The 16,152-nt window shown below is 36.3% G+C and overlaps 1 protein-coding gene across 1 annotated transcript in view; it reads right to left on the bottom strand.

Moving 5' to 3' along the window:
* Positions 1–14,172, bottom strand: part of adgra2 (adhesion G protein-coupled receptor A2) — a 92,655-nt gene extending 78,483 nt beyond the window's left edge. The window contains exon 1 of the mRNA XM_051117012.1: positions 13,319–14,172. Coding sequence (XP_050972969.1) covers positions 13,319–13,548 — 230 coding nt within the window. The 5' untranslated portion in view covers positions 13,549–14,172. The remainder of the gene's footprint in view (positions 1–13,318) is intronic.
* Between the last annotated feature and the right edge of the window lie 1,980 nt (positions 14,173–16,152).

Genomic DNA, 16,152 nt, shown 5'->3' with positions numbered 1-16,152 from the left:
GTTGGATGTAAAAGTGAACTTAAAAGTCTTCATTTTCTCCCGACATCACAGCCACTAAGGACGCCGTGGATTAGTTTTGTTTTTGATGGTAACGTGCCACTGAATACACCTAAATCATGTATACTCCAGGCTGCTTCTGACAAGGGACAATTCAAGGTTTTGCTAAAAAGTTAAAACACAAGGATGGGTCAGTGCCCACTGTTCCACCTCCAGAAGTAAGTCAGTCTCACACTTTGTTTTTTCTGATTATTTGCAAATCGCCTTTCCTTGTCCACAGTAGAGAGGGGTGGGGTGAGCAGAGCTCATTAGCATTTAAAGAGACATGCACTGAAATCACTGGGTCGCTGTGAACAGAGCTGTTTTTGACAAGGTAAAAAGGGTGTTTTTTTTGTTTTGTTTTGTTTTATTTTACAATGTTGCAGACATTTCATGAAGACCCTAAAAAAATCATATCAACTTGTGGAAAATGAGCATTCAATGTCTCCTTTAAAATTTACAGACCTTTTCATCAAGGAAAACACACCAAAAATATTCATGACTCATCTTGATTGCAGGGGTGTGTACTTAATTTTGTCCAATCAAATGCACCCTAGAATGAGGATGCCACTCCGCCTAATACTACAATAAAAAAGTCGAATGTGGATTTATAAGCCTAATATATGCCTAAAATACATGAAATCAGCATGAAATTTAAAGCAAATAATGGCATATCAATCCATTTTAAACTAGAGCTGCAAAACGATTAGTCACGATTAATCAATTCAAAATAAGTTTATGTTTGCATATGTATATATAAATGTATATATAAATACACACATATATGTATATATTTTATTAAATATTTGTATGTATTGTATGTATTTGTATGTAAACACGTACAAACGCTAACATTAATATATACATAATAAATATACACAGTACACACATATAGTATGCAAACAAACTTTTATTTTGAATCAATTAATCGCGCCTAATCGTTTTACAGCTCTATTTTAAACATAAGAAATGAGTTAAAGATTTCTGTAAGTTTTTTTCTCAGAATTTTTATTAATCTAAAATAAATAAATAAATAAAATTGTTTTTCCAATGGTAAGAACTTCTTCAACAGCCATCAGAAGTTCATGTTTGGAGCATGTTTCTCCACTTTTTAGTGTCCACCAGCAATTTGGGTAATCTGCATACAATATCAAATGGATGTCAACATCTGAACTTTCATATTTACTGACATATATTACCTTACCAGTGAGGTACTTCACCTTTTATTATAGATGTGAGAGGACATGCAGTTAGCTATTAGAAGAGATAATTTGGGAATCCTTTTATATGTTGTAAAAAGGACATTTCCAAATCACTTCACATAAGCAACTAAACACTGGATTTTAAAAGTTTCGTAGGAAACGTTGAGTGTTTCACATAAGCAACTAAATGCTGGATTTCAAAAGGTTTGTGCACATCTTCAAAAGATTCACAATTTTTTTTTAATCCAGCATTTAATTGTTCATGTGAAATGCTCATTGTTTCCTGATGGACTGTTGAAGACCATAATGCACAGACTCCCAGACATTCAGTAGTAGTCAACCAATCAGATTCTGACTTTGCAAAAGTGTTTTCAGTTTAGCATGTCATATGCATCAGATGTTTAGCGAGCAGAGTATGGGCAGTCCATAGGCGTTATGTCTCAGACTGAGGCTATTGGCTATTGTTTAAAGGGGTCATGAACTGCCTTTTTATTTTTTGTACTGTTCTCTGAGGTCCACTTATAACATTATCAAGATTTTTACATCAAAAGCATTGTAATTTAGAAGTAATAGGCTATTTTCTGTCCTGTTTGTGCCTTGTTTGAAAAACAAATTCACAGAAATATTAAGTGAACAAAGAACCAATTTATTACTGACACAGTCTGAAACACAAGTAAGGCAATGTTTTTCCACAGTTTGCACTACACAGTAGTGTTGGGTTCGAGTCCACCTAAGTCGAGTCCGAGTCTTTAACCAATCGAGTCCGAGACGAGTCCGAGTCCAAAATGGGCCGAGTCGGACTCAAGTCCGAGTCCCAAAGGGCCGAGTCTGAGTCGAGTCCGAGTCCAATGAAACACTACTGATTGTCAGTATCTTAACATTGTTTTAACCCAGGGGTGCCAAAACTTGGTCCTGGAGGGCCGGTGTCCTACAGAGTTTAGCTCTAGCCCCAATTAGACACCCCTGAACCAGCTAATCAAGCTCTTATTGTCAATTGAAATGTAAGAAAAGCAAATCTCTAGTGGATCATGCCATTTTGATTTTTGATTTCACAACATCTCATAAGTGTCCATGCTCTGCTTAGCAAACTTAAAGTCATGTAACAGAAGTTTTGGCTGACTTATGTATTGTGACATATTTCAGAGTGAAACAGGTTTTAGAATATGATAAATTATAGGGTGGTACTTGACTTTATTCACTGATATAGTAAATGTATAAATTCAAGGGTCGGGGTAAAGGAGTAGGTATTTTGGTGAATGGGACCTTAAGAGCAGAAAATGCACCTCTTTTATTTCTGATTGTGGCTGTGTGTGTTTTGGGTTTTATGACTTTTTTTCTTGGATGAAAATGAGGCTGTGAGGGATAAACCTGGTCTTTACAATGGTACACACTGTGTATAAAGCCCTGTGTATATTGCTGCAAAGATGTTAGAAAAATTATTTTTCTTTGAAGCTAGAAACTGCCACCATGCTTTAAAAATAATAATCATTGTAATACAGCAAAAACTAATCAACTAATGTAAGTAAAACATTCTCAAGCTTACTGAAGGCAAGTAAACACTCCAAATAGGCCTATTACTTACAAACAAAAGGATAAATAAATATATTAATCACAAATGAAATAATATTTTTTAAAAATAGAATCTTTTTTAGAGATTTTTTTAGGTAGGTCTATCTAAAGGCTATTACAGAAATAGACTACAGACATTTCTTGAAGTAATAAATGTTACAATAAAACACTGCAAAATCTTCACTGTATATTAAACATGATTCTTATTAAAGTTAATAAGTGATTCAGTGATTTTCTCTTTTTCTTTTGTTGTTTGATTAATATTTATGACGTGGTCAGCTGCTGCAGGTTTACACTGCTGTCGCTTTAAGATCTGAATCACAGATCAAATATTTTGACGCATCAGTATTTCTCCCAACTGTTCAGGTTTACTTAAGACAAAACCGACTTCGTTTACATCCAAGCACTATGTGGAATAACATGCATCCCTGAAAGGTTCACAACAAAAACAGAAATATTAATAAATTGATTAGATTAGAGTCCATTTTGATTTCATGTTGCAGAATCTCAAGAACCAAATGTTTTTTTAAATTGTTTTTGATGTTACAAAGAGGGTTTGTTACTAAACCTGAAAAACTACACATGATCATATAAGTTTTATGCGAAAGTTTTGGTACCCCTTGCAGAATCTAAAATGTGAAAAAATTTTTCAACGAAATAAGAGAAATCTTACTAAATGCATGTTATTTTTTATTTAGTACTGTCCTGAGTAAGATATTTTACATTAAAGATGTCTAAATGCAGTCCACAAGACAAACAAATAGCTGAAATTATTAAAATAACCCCCGCAAAAGTTTGGGAACCCTTGGTTCTTAATACTGTATGTGGTTACCTGGATGATCTACAACTGTTTTGTTTGTTTGTTTTTTTTTTGTTTTGTTTTTTTTTGTGATGGTTGTTCATGAGTCCCTTGTTTGTTCTGAACAGTTAAACTGAGCACTGTTCTTCAGAAAAGGTCCTGCAGATTCTTCAGTTTTCTAGCATCTTTAGCATATTTGAACCCTTTCCAGCAGTGACTATATGATTTCGAGATCCATCTTTTCACATTGAGGACAATTGAGTGACTCAAACACAACTAGTAAAAAAGGCTCAAACATTCACTGGTGCTCCTGAAGGAAACACGATGCATTAAAAGCCGGGATGAAGATGTCCAAATATTTCTTATTTTGCTGAAATATATTTTTTTTTTTTCCATTTAGTACTGCCCTTTGGAAGCAACAGAAGATACCTGCATGTTTCCCAGAAGACAAATTAAGTACAATTTACCTTGATGTTCAAATTCTAAAAGTTTTCACCCCCTCAGCTCTTAATGCATTGTGTTTCCTTCTGGAGCATCAGTGAATGTTTGAACCCTTTTTTAATAGTGTTTGAGTCCCTCAGTTGTCCAGTTGTTGTGAAAAGATGGATCTCAAAATCATACAGTCACTGCTGGAAAGGGTTCAAATATGCAAAAGATACTGAAGAAAACTGAAGAATCTGTAGGACCTGAAGGATTTTTCTGAAGAGCAGTGCTCAGTTTAACTGTTCAGAACAAACAAGGGACTCATGAACAACTATCACTAAAAAAAAAACAAACAAAAAGATCATCCTGGTAATCACACACCGTATTAAGAACCATGGGTTCCCAAACTTTTGAAGGGGGTTATTTTAATAATTTCAGCTATTTGTTTGTCTTGTGGACTATATGTAAACATCTTTTCTGTAAAATATCTTACTCTACAGTACTAAATAAAAAAATAACATGCATTTTGTAAGATCTCCCTTATTTTGTTAAAATTATTCACATTTTCACAGATTCTGCAAGAATAAAACTGTATCATTTTAATATTGATGATTTGCTGCTTGTGAAAATGTTTATAACAGTTGTGCTGCTTCATATTTTTTGCGGAAACTATGATACACTACCATTTTTTCTACAATAATAAAAAATACTTTAAGCAAGAATGCATTAAATTAATCAATCATGACAGTGGAAACATTCATAATGTTACAAAAGATTCCCATTTTAAATGAACGCTGTTCTTTTGATCCTTCTATTCAAAGAATCTCGATATTTTGTTTCCACAAAATATGAACTAACAGTTATCAGTTATGAAATCACTGATAATAAGAACCATTATTAATTAGATACTAAGCACCAGTAATAACTGAAAAGCTTATTAGAATGATTTCTGAAGGATAATGTGACACTGAAGACTGGAGTAATGATGCTTAAAAATTCAGCTTTGACGTCACAAGAATCAATGACATTTTAAAACACATTAAAATAGAAAACAGTTCTTTTAAAGTATAATAATATTTCACATTACTGTTTTTACTGTATTTTTGATCAAATTAATGCAACTTTGGTTGCACATCTTTCAAGAACTTAAAAAAAAAAAAAAAACTTATTCCAACCTTTTGGTAGCGTACACACAGTCATACACACTGATAAACACTCATGTATGCACTCTCATGAAGCAATACCCAGACTGTCTTGACTCTCATTACACTCTCTCACTCTTTCCCATCTCATTCCTTCTCAACAGATAAACAAACATTCAACTAAAATTACTCTCGTTCACCCCCTCGACTCCATCTCATTCGCTCGTCTTCTGTCCTTTCCTTGATCTCTACCTCTATTTCACACTTTCCACTTCTTTAGCTCCTCTCTCTCCCTTCGTTCTCTCTCCCGGCCTCCCTCCCCCTCTATCAACTCAGTCACTGTGCAGCCGCACATAATTAGCTCTAAACAGCGCACTGCTCTCCCCCACATCTGGAAAGAGTTTAGGCATGGCAGTTTCCTACCAGGACAGCTAAATATTTAGGTTCAGACTCACTGTGTATGGATGAACTCATGATAGAGGGGTGGAGAAAGAGAGCGAGAGGAAAAGAGAGGGCGCGTTTGCGCAGAGAGTGGGAGAAAGTGGAAAAATGGCCGTTTATGGTAAATATATTGGGCTTTATACCACAAAGTAGCACCAAATGACTTGTATATGCCAACCGTGTACGCTAATGCAGAAAGGATTTATGAGTAATTTGGGATGTAATGGAAACCTGGAGAAGGCTGACGTGTGGAACGGCATCAAACAACACAAACGCACACACGCACAAAGAGCGATCAGTTACCCGCAGAGGTCAAAGCAGTTAAACTCTAATACGGAGGTGTAGCCACAAATCCTCTGCCGAGCTGCTTGACAAACAACTAGAAGCAGCCAATGAAACGCTCTCGCTGAACAAACCGCATCTTTCCTGCTCCTAGCAGAGCACTTCGGGTGATTTACACTTTTAAATATGTCTGAAAGAAGGGCAGAGGCGAAGCTTGGGGAGTACAGAAACTGAAGAATCGCTCGGAGCCGTGGCCTAGCGGTTTGCGCACGCGCTCCGACACATTGAGGTGTGGGGCTGCAAGTTTTAATCCAACTCATGTTGTGTCCCGATACCGCAAGCGCGTCTTCTTATCGATATTTGCTGTGCTCTCTCTAATGCGGACTGTCTATAACATAGCAAGAAGGCTGAAAAATAACAAAAGATATCAGAAGATATGTAGAAACAAAAAGAAATAACCTTCTATTCAGGAAGATTTGTCTTGTGATCATCAAGGCTGCATTTATTTGATCAAAAATACAGTGAAAACTGTTATATTGTAAAATATTATTATGATTTAATATAATGGTTTTCTATTTTAACATATTTTAAAATGTAATTTATTCCTGTGATCAAACCTGAATTTTTCAGTGTCACATGATCCTTCAGAAATCATTCTAATATGCTGATTTATTATCAATGTTGGAAACAGTTGTGCTGCTTAATATTTTTTTTGGAAACTGATATGTTTTTCAGCATTCTTTGATGAATAAAAAGTAAAAAAGAGCAGCATTTGTTCAAAACAGAAATCTTTTAAAACACAAACTTTATACCACTTTATATCACTTATTATCCATTTAACATATAAAAGTGACACTAAAGACTGGAGTGACGGCTGATGAAAATTCCGCTTTGCCCACAGGAATAAATCACAGTTATTTTAAATAGTAATAACATTTCACAATGTTATGTTTGTATGCATTTTTGATTAAACAAATGAAAGATGATGTATATTGCTAAAGCAACTGGACTTAAGTGTGTTATTTGCATCGCCATTATTAACTGATTCATTCAGGCTACGTTCAGTGGATGAACAATAAGGAAGGAGAATAAGATTTTGGGTAATTACTGAGGTCACTCCCCCACATTTTCCCTCTACACCAATCAGATTATGGGATGCCATCTGCTTATCTAACCTAATCAGCTGAGGAATGCCAGATGTTGTGTTGCAGGCCTGCAGCTGGTCCAACAGATAACCTTTACCAAAATGACTGACCCCAGAAATCACATTCTGACCTCTTGAGGCCGGTCTGTTTAGCTAAAGTTGGTCAGATCACAGAACACACGATCAGTTATTTACGGTTAGAGCTAAAATGACTTTTTCTGAGTGTTACATTACTCTGAAGCAAAAATGTATATGATATACAGTACTGCGATATCAATGAAACACTATCCATAGTTCCCCTTCTCTCCCTGGCACAGTACTGACAGAGACTTTACAAGGTCAAAGAAACAGACAACTCAGAAAAATTAATAGGATAAATTGTAATGCTTAAAATGCTGGTGTCATAAACAATTTAGGCAAACCATTTAACCATCTTCACACAAAAGTTGGCATTTTTCAGATGACATACAGTACATCATAAAATGACTCTGTAGTATTTTTATTAAAAGTGCTGTAATGATATGTTTTATTGGGATAACCCAGTTTCCCTAGACGAAAATCAATAGGATTTTTCTTTTGGATTATTGCAGAAAACAAGCTCTGTGACCAACACAGGTTTATGACTCTTAAGTGTTTTGTTCATCAAGACAATCTTCACAAATTAACAAAACTTTGATACATTTTTAAGCCTAAACACAATCACCAGAAGAAAAAAAAATTAACCTACACCTTGGTCATCTGACTTCAGCAAGGGCTAGTTTACCCAAAAATGATAATTCTGTCATTAATTACTCATCCTCATGTGGTTCCAAACCCGTAAGGCAAACTTCAGAACACAAATTAAGATATTTCTGATGAAATCCAAGAGCTTTCTGACCCTGCATAGACAGCAATGCAACTACCACGTTCAAGACTCAGAAAGTAAGTAAGAGCATTGTTAAAACAGTCCAAAATAACAGTGCAAAGAAAAAAAACAATGTGTTACTGTCTATACAGAGTGAAAAAGCTCTTGGATTTCATCGAAATTATTTTAATTTGTATTCCAAAGATGAATGAAGGTCTTACGGGTTTGGAATGACATAAGTGAGCAATTAATGACAGAATTATTTTTTTGGGTGAACCCTTTAAGCTTCAATCTGAAAACTCTTATGGTTCTTAGAATAGTTTGTATGATTATAAACACAATGATACTATAAAAGTGGACTAGTAAATAAATGGGTTTACTATTTCAGGTTTAATGTCCCAGACAACCACTATAGTCTATTCAACCACTTGTTAGCAACTGCCTTTTTTAAAGACAATTAGAAAAACTGTTAAAATTTGCTCATTTGTTTCTGGATTTTAACCTACAAAAATACATCATGGCTACATTTTCCATTTCATGGTTCAAGCGAACCAATTACAATTTTTTCCTCCCATGTGGCGCAGGTCATATGGAAATAAATCTGATATAAATTGGACACGAGCACTCCCGTCAATGAGAGTCGTATGTCATTGGAAAAGCAACGATGGTGAATGACGTCAGGTATATGCTTTTTTCCGGATCAGTACATCTACCTCTGGTTGTTTCACCAAGAGCAAAGTGCAATTGCAGATAATGAATAAGGGTCATTTAATGAACTGCATTTTTTTGTTACTTTATCATGTTCTCTGAGGTCCATTTATAATCTTAGTGTGATTTTACATGAAAAAAACAGTAAGTAACAGGCTATTTTTAATCCTGGTTTTGAGCCTCTCTGCAAAACGGTCTGTTTTTATAGGCGATTGCGCATTCAAGAGTCACAAGTAAAGTTGCAGACTCATCACTGCATCATGATTTACTTTCAGTCTCTCTGAAACAGCCTGCATCATACTGTCTTGTGTAAAGCAAACAAACAAACAGTGTTTCACTGACGCGATCAGGAGCTCTTTCCTTATTTTACCGCGCAGTGAGACTACAGACAACAGAACCCACTGCATTAAGCAATTCGTTCTACACAGATTGACAAAACAAATCCCTGACAGTAAACTGATGTTCCGTTCTATTTCTGACATACTTCAAGCATCTGCTTTTGACCTGAAAGAAAAATGAATTTGTGACGATGCAACAGCTCTTGTGTTTGATCTCAATAAAAGATCACAAGGAAGACGATCAAAAGACTATTTTTCACAACTTACACTACACAGTGTCTTGCAATCTTGTAATGACCTGTGTTTGTGTCTCTCTAGTATCTCCTACTACAAGTGTGTATCAGTGGGCAGGGCCAGTGATGTGGAAGTAGGTGACATATTTCAAAACGAGTCATTTTCTGAGCTTCTTTTCAGTAAAAGCTCTTTTTAAACTAACGAGAAAGTTTTGTTCTGAAACGTACATAATGTTTTTATTAGGGCTGCTCCCTAATCGTCAACAAGAAGAGGCTTGATCGACCACAATTAGTCATTTAGTCTCAGAAAAAAAAAATCCACAGGAAGTGGCAAAGTCACGCAGTCTGTGACGTATAGATCATTAACGGCTGGTCTATGTGGTAATATAGTACATCGGGCATCACATCCAAACGCTCACCTATCACTAGAAAAATGCATTATTGAAGTGTCTGTGTGGAGTGTGGAAGCTGAATAGTTAGCGCACCTACTGCAGGACAGATGGAGGCGCCAGTGCGGTCACTTGCTTTTAAAATACTAATTTTTGGTCATACAGATAAAAGCAATACTCTTTCGAATCTGTAAAGACTCTACATTTATTTGTGTGCACTCACAATAACAACGAAGCCTTGTGCTTTTGTAAAATAATTAAAGCAAACAGGATGCGCTTTCTGCCGTCTCAATCTTTGTGAACTTGAACGTGAAACTTCGAAACTCCATGTATACTTGCCTTACAGACATATATCTATAGAAAGTGAAATGTCTATTTTTAAATTGACCAATTCAGATAATAAAAAACAAATATTCTCAGATTATGTAACCTGTATGAAACTTGCATACAGGTGCATCACTACTGTGGAGATGACGAGTCAGTGTCGCCAACTTCATCTTATGCCGAAAACAAAGAAAGCACTAGTTTATAAATAAATGTTAATGCAGCCTTCATGTCATTTTTTTCCCCCTGATACATTCATAATTATTATATCTGCATGTGCGCTTGAGTGCTTATTAGGCTACGTAGTCAATAACGGCTCATTACTATGATTTATATGGTTTATTCAAAAATGTGCAACTAATAGTCAACTAATGCTTAAAATAAACAACTACTTGTCAGCCAGGGCAGCCCAAGTTTTTTATAGTATATCAACCTGTTATATGTCAAAAGATCAAGGGAAATGTTTCCTCAATTCATGACATCTTCAATACATGATTTAAGATGGTCTTTCAAAAATCTGATATAGTCAGCAAATCAGAATTGGGCACCAAGGGCTTAAGTGTAAATGGGGCTTATTAGGCACTGAATAAAGCACCCATTAACAGATCAGCAAATGGAATTGCCTTGGGGTCCTAAACGGGCAAGTTGTTCATGACAGTGTAGAAACAGAAGAATCAGTTTGGAAATTTCAATCATTTTTTGTGTGATTTGCTAAACCTCTGACACCATTACTGTCAAGATTTTATCTCGGATTTGAAATATGAAATCTTAAGCAATTTTGGAGCTCTTCCCATTCAAGCAGAGAGGAGCTATTTTATAGGACTTATTTTATACCAACATTCCACATTTTGTCCTAGTGAGTAAGAGAGTAGCAGGAGAGAGATTTGTGGGAAAGAGACAGATGATGTATCCCAGTGTGCACCTGGGACCTTGAATGCTGTTTGGACAATCTCAAGGAATGTCCGCAAAAACAACAGCATTGACGCAACTTTGAACAATCTCTATCTAGAAAGACAATCCTGAGAAACAGTCAGATCAACCACCTTGAGAAACACCCAACTAAACTAGTGCTGAGCGCAGCATATTCATTAACCGTTGCTCATTTTCCCTTCGGGGGGCAAGAGACTATGAATACTTTACTTCTAACACACAAAGCCTCATAAAAGTGCCACACGGTGTGCTTTCCACATGTTCGGAAAACAAATAAATGATGTTAAGAGGTGCAAAGGCTCATGTGAGCTTGTCTCCAACCGCCTCCATCGTCTGCCACCCAGCCTACTTTTGCCCCCTTCCTATCTTTTTTTTCAGTCCATTTCCTCTGGTTTCGCAGAGGCAATGTGTTGAGCAGATGTGAGCGGTTATTAAGCAGAACCACTAGCCTCTTTAAATGGAGTCCTGGCTACCCTGGGCCTCCTCCTCCGAGGGGACCAATCCTCTGGCTGCATACTCCTCTCCTGGGCTTGTTCGCGGCGTTTCGAACGCTTTTAATGTTTATGTTTTTACGACAGCCATGTGCAGGGTGATTCTGCTCCCGCTGGGAAGGGGAGCACAAGGGCATCACGGGAAGACAAGAGCTCTGAAACGGCGAGTGTTTAATTTTTGCTTTTCCGCACCAATTTTCAGACGGATACTACTAAAGGCATTGTCCATGTCAAGAAACAGACGAAAAATAGTGCTCTCCTCACCAAAACAAATAGACGTAGCTCTAGACTGATCTCCCTTGTCTCACACCAGGATTAAGTGCATACTTTGTCCGACAAGTATTTTATACGGGCGCCCAAAACACCCACAGACCTGCTCTCAAGCACTATAATAGTCATCAAGACTAACAGGTAATAACACAATAGGTCATAACTAGATATGGCCACACTTTGGAGTGGGTTTAGCTTCCTTCCTGCACAGACAACACGAATATGGTCCATTATGAACAGACTGGGATATTGCAGCACTGGGAAAGGAAGGAGACTGACGGCCATTAAAGCGCACAGATACGGAGGGGGGGTGAAATGTGTTTCTTTTTATTCTTTTTTAGCGTGGCCAAGTCAGCTGAAAGCTTGAGGGCGTGCGTGTGGACAGGGTGGGAGGGATGCGAACGTGAAGCACATCTTTCGGATGAAAGGCATGTGTAAAATGACAGGGCTTTGACAATACGTCAGCGTTGAGTTCTGCAGCAAGCTCCTAGTCAGTGCTTCAGTCTGTTCATAATTCTCACCTCACCTCATCCCTCATAACTTGCTGAAGGAAAATACATGTAAAGGAGCAATGAGCTGGTAGTACAGTATGTAAACAATGTGTCTCAGTAGGGTGTAATTGTTCCATTTATTCAAAGCCCAAAAAAAAAAGATTATGACATTAAAAGTCATTTCTACTTTTAAAGTTCCAACGCGTTTTAATTCATCCTATAAACTTACTTTATCTCTTGATGTTGGTCAAAAGTTGTAACAGCGCGTAATGAGAGATGCTGCTCTTGGTAGGAGCAGTTACCATAAAATATTGTATTATGGCTGTGAGTTTGGCCAACTGTAAAACTGGTTATGAAATACACACCGTATGAATCAAATCAGTTCAATTAATCAGTTTTGCTTTAAACAAATATTGACATTAAAACAAATCAGTGCAATATGAATGCATCGCAGCAATTTTAGTACACAGAGATGTGCTCTTATTTGAGAAACAATTGGTTAATCATTCATATTTAGATTATTATTTTAATATTATTTAATTTTAATAAGGGTTATAACTTTCTCCATCCAATGACTACTAAACTCCTAAATAAAATGTTATTTTAAAATCTAGTCTCTCTCACTGTAAGAATATTAACTTTACTGTAAATGTTTCTTATACCAAAATATGTTATATATGTTTGTATTAATCAAAGAGTTGTAAAGAGAAATGTAAAAATGCTTGCAGTTGCTGGACTCCCCATATAGAGTTACATTTTGACAGCTGCTCAAAGCTGCTGTCCATTAAGATCTTGTAGACACCAAAAAGTGCTTTATCACTCTTGTAATGGCAGTTTACATCTTTAATGCTGGTTTTAATTTTTATGGTAGATAGTATACATACACTTCCTAATCAATGCCATATCAGTGATATATACTGTAAATCACTGTGCTATCAATCATTCACGCAATCTCGTTTGCTAAAGTCGTACATCCTCAAAGATTTGCTTGAAATCAATTACTTGAAACTAGCATTTTGGAGAATTTTGGTTTATAATCTTGTATATAGTCTCAAACAACACCACATATCCCACTACAAACTCAGGTATAATTTGCTGCACAAACCAATCATGAAGATTTGGGTCAGAAATGTAACACAAACATGAGCTTAATATAATTATATTGACTTGGTAATGTCATTGTAGTTGAGTAGGCAATTTGTTGTTTGCATGAAATACGCGGTGTTTGTGTTGCTAAAGAATGAAATGAATGAAATACTCACAGAGAAACGGTTCTGTTGGGAAGCAGGCTGACTTCGGGCGTTTCAGTCAGCTCCTTCCCAACGCAACTCACTTTTCTCCGCGCCCCGGGCGCAGTGTGAGCTTTGCCGCGGTCCTCTGCGCAGCTGCAGCCGCTGGAAAGGAGCTCCGGACAGCCCGCAGAGACTCTGTGAAACAGCAGCAGGAGAAACACACGAACCCAAAACGGGATGCGGACGCAGGGTCCCGACATTGTCCCCCACACTATCAACTGTGCGGTCCCAGGTCAGCCCATGACATCAGGGCACAATTTTTTCTGACTGATAATAAAGTATCAGTGATGAAAAACACAGCAATGAGAACTAGTTACGCCTATCCAAGTATGAATGGATAGATCACCACGTTAGACTGCAACACTCTTACTTGTGTTAAAACATGACAGCACTCCTGTCACAGATGCAGTAAAATACATCCATCATGTCATATTTCCAATATTTCCTGCACGTCCCAAATGAAAGCGAAGAATTCTGTAGCACTTTAAAAACTTCTGACGAGCGCAAACGAGCGACGCGCAGAAATGTCACTTTGTCGCCTTTCTAAAGAAAAGTGAAGTTGTTACTCGTGTGCTTTTTGAGCGCACCGCAATTACGATTCCTCAAAGCAGCTGTTGTCCATACTTTCTCCCGGAGTATTTCACAGAAAAATGCAATTTGATTAGTCAAAAAGTTCCGGTCGCGCATCAGCAAACATGACGCGCTGCGGCTCCGGTGCGCTCCGGGGTCCGTGTGGTGTCAGTCGCAATCTGACTTTGGATAACGGTCCCGATCTTAATTCCAGGACTCTGGCGCTTTTCCTCTGCCATCCTGTCACACTCACATTCAGCTCCAGCCTCAGTGCGCACATTCCTCTCCCGGAGCCGCGCGGTCCTAGCGCAGCTAATTCAATGCCACCGATATCGATCTATTTATGGTAACACGGAACATTTTACATTATTCAGATTATGCTTTAGAGTAATAAAATAACATACTGTGTATTTGCATTTACGGAATTGATTTACATTAATAAAGTATAATCTATTTTGATATTTTCGGCATTTATGCTCTCAAGGTAAAATTAAAATAACAGCACTGATATAATAATAATAACAATAATAATTAATAAATAAATATATATAATATATAGATCCAAAATAACATCTAAAATAAAACTTTGTTTATATGTGTGTACTGTGTATATTTATGTATATATAAACACACACAGTTTATATTTTGAAAATATTTACATGTATATGTTTATATTAATATATATATATATATATATATACACACACACACACACACACACACACACACATACTCGCATACATGCGATTAATTGTGATTAATCATTGCCCAGCACTTAAGGTATATTAAAATAGAAAACATATTTTAAATTCCAATAATATTTCACAATATTACTGTTTTTTCTGTATTTTCGATCAAATAAATTATCAAATTAAAAATTTAAGGGAAATAGAAATTAAAGGAAAGAAAAAGAAAGAGGACAAAAATCTATATCCACAGCAAATCCTCAAATACATTAAAATGTGAAAAGAATAATAAAAATAAAATGACTTCAGTGTGTAGAAGGAAAAAAAATAAAATTAAAGGAAAGAAAAAGTAAACAAACACAATCTATGTCCACAGAAAATCATCAGAAACAGTAAGAAATAAAAAATATATATATATAATTTTTTTGCTTAAGCATATTTAATGATTTAATGTAATGTATTGTAATACAATACAATACAATACAATATGATATAATATAATCACAATGTAATCTTTTTTCTTCTGTATCTCAGTATTTCCAGGAACATATGCATGTGCATTTTCATTTATTCATTTTGCAGATGTTTTTATCCAAAGTGAATTGCCAATCATATTTGTAATATACAGTGCCAGGTTTAACAGAAAACTAAAAATAAAGGTTTATAATTGCCATTGATGGCTCCTTGAAAAATTTTTGAAATCCACTGAAACTTTCCAATGTACAAAAGGTTCTCAAAACAAGGTTCTTTAGATTATTAAAATGAGTATTTATTGGATTACAAGCATTTATCAGCTATTTCAGGTAAAAGAGCAAACCAAGTTTTAAATGTGGATTTTTGTGCACTTTTAGTAGATAAATGGATAACTAATGTCTAACTAGAGCATCTTTGAAAAGGTTTTAATTATATGACCAATGCATGAGGAATGTCTAGTGTGAGAATCCCTCAGGAACGGCAGCATTTGGTAGGCCATTTTTCTTTAATAGCCACAAAACTTTCTGTCTCTTTTTACATTACTAACAGATATCTGTTTAGACACGGCCTTATTCATATCGTCGCTGCTGTCTACATATCAGGCACTATGACCCAGTTGGTCAATCCTCGCGGCTGTCAGTGCCTCCTTGGATCTTTGCGTGCGACTGGACCATAGGAGCCTGAACGAGGCTTTGGCTGCGATGTGTACAGAGCTCATGGGGTCTGAGAACCAAAGAGGAGAAATTTAATACATCCAGGAAACAGGTCATCAAGAATGATAGATATACAGTTGCCTCTAAGTTTGTTTCTCATGGTTCTGACAGAACAAATACAACAGAACTTGCTGACTTAAGTAAGCAGTTGTAGGACGCTTTCACAGTGTTCGCATACTGTAAGCATTTCTCCAGTGAAACCAGTATTTGACTTATACTTACAGCTGTGTCAACACTTCACAAATGCACGGCTGAGGAAATGAAAACCACACTTTTGCAGAGCCTTACGCATTACCTATTACTGTGTTATTACAGTATTGTAAACATGTAATAACATATTGAACCCATTTGGAATCGCTGT

The sequence above is a fragment of the Labeo rohita genome, chromosome 8, assembly GCF_022985175.1.
Source record: "Labeo rohita strain BAU-BD-2019 chromosome 8, IGBB_LRoh.1.0, whole genome shotgun sequence".
NCBI classification, from domain to species: Eukaryota; Metazoa; Chordata; class Actinopteri; order Cypriniformes; family Cyprinidae; genus Labeo; species Labeo rohita.
This window is presented reverse-complemented; position numbering and strand designations above follow the sequence as displayed.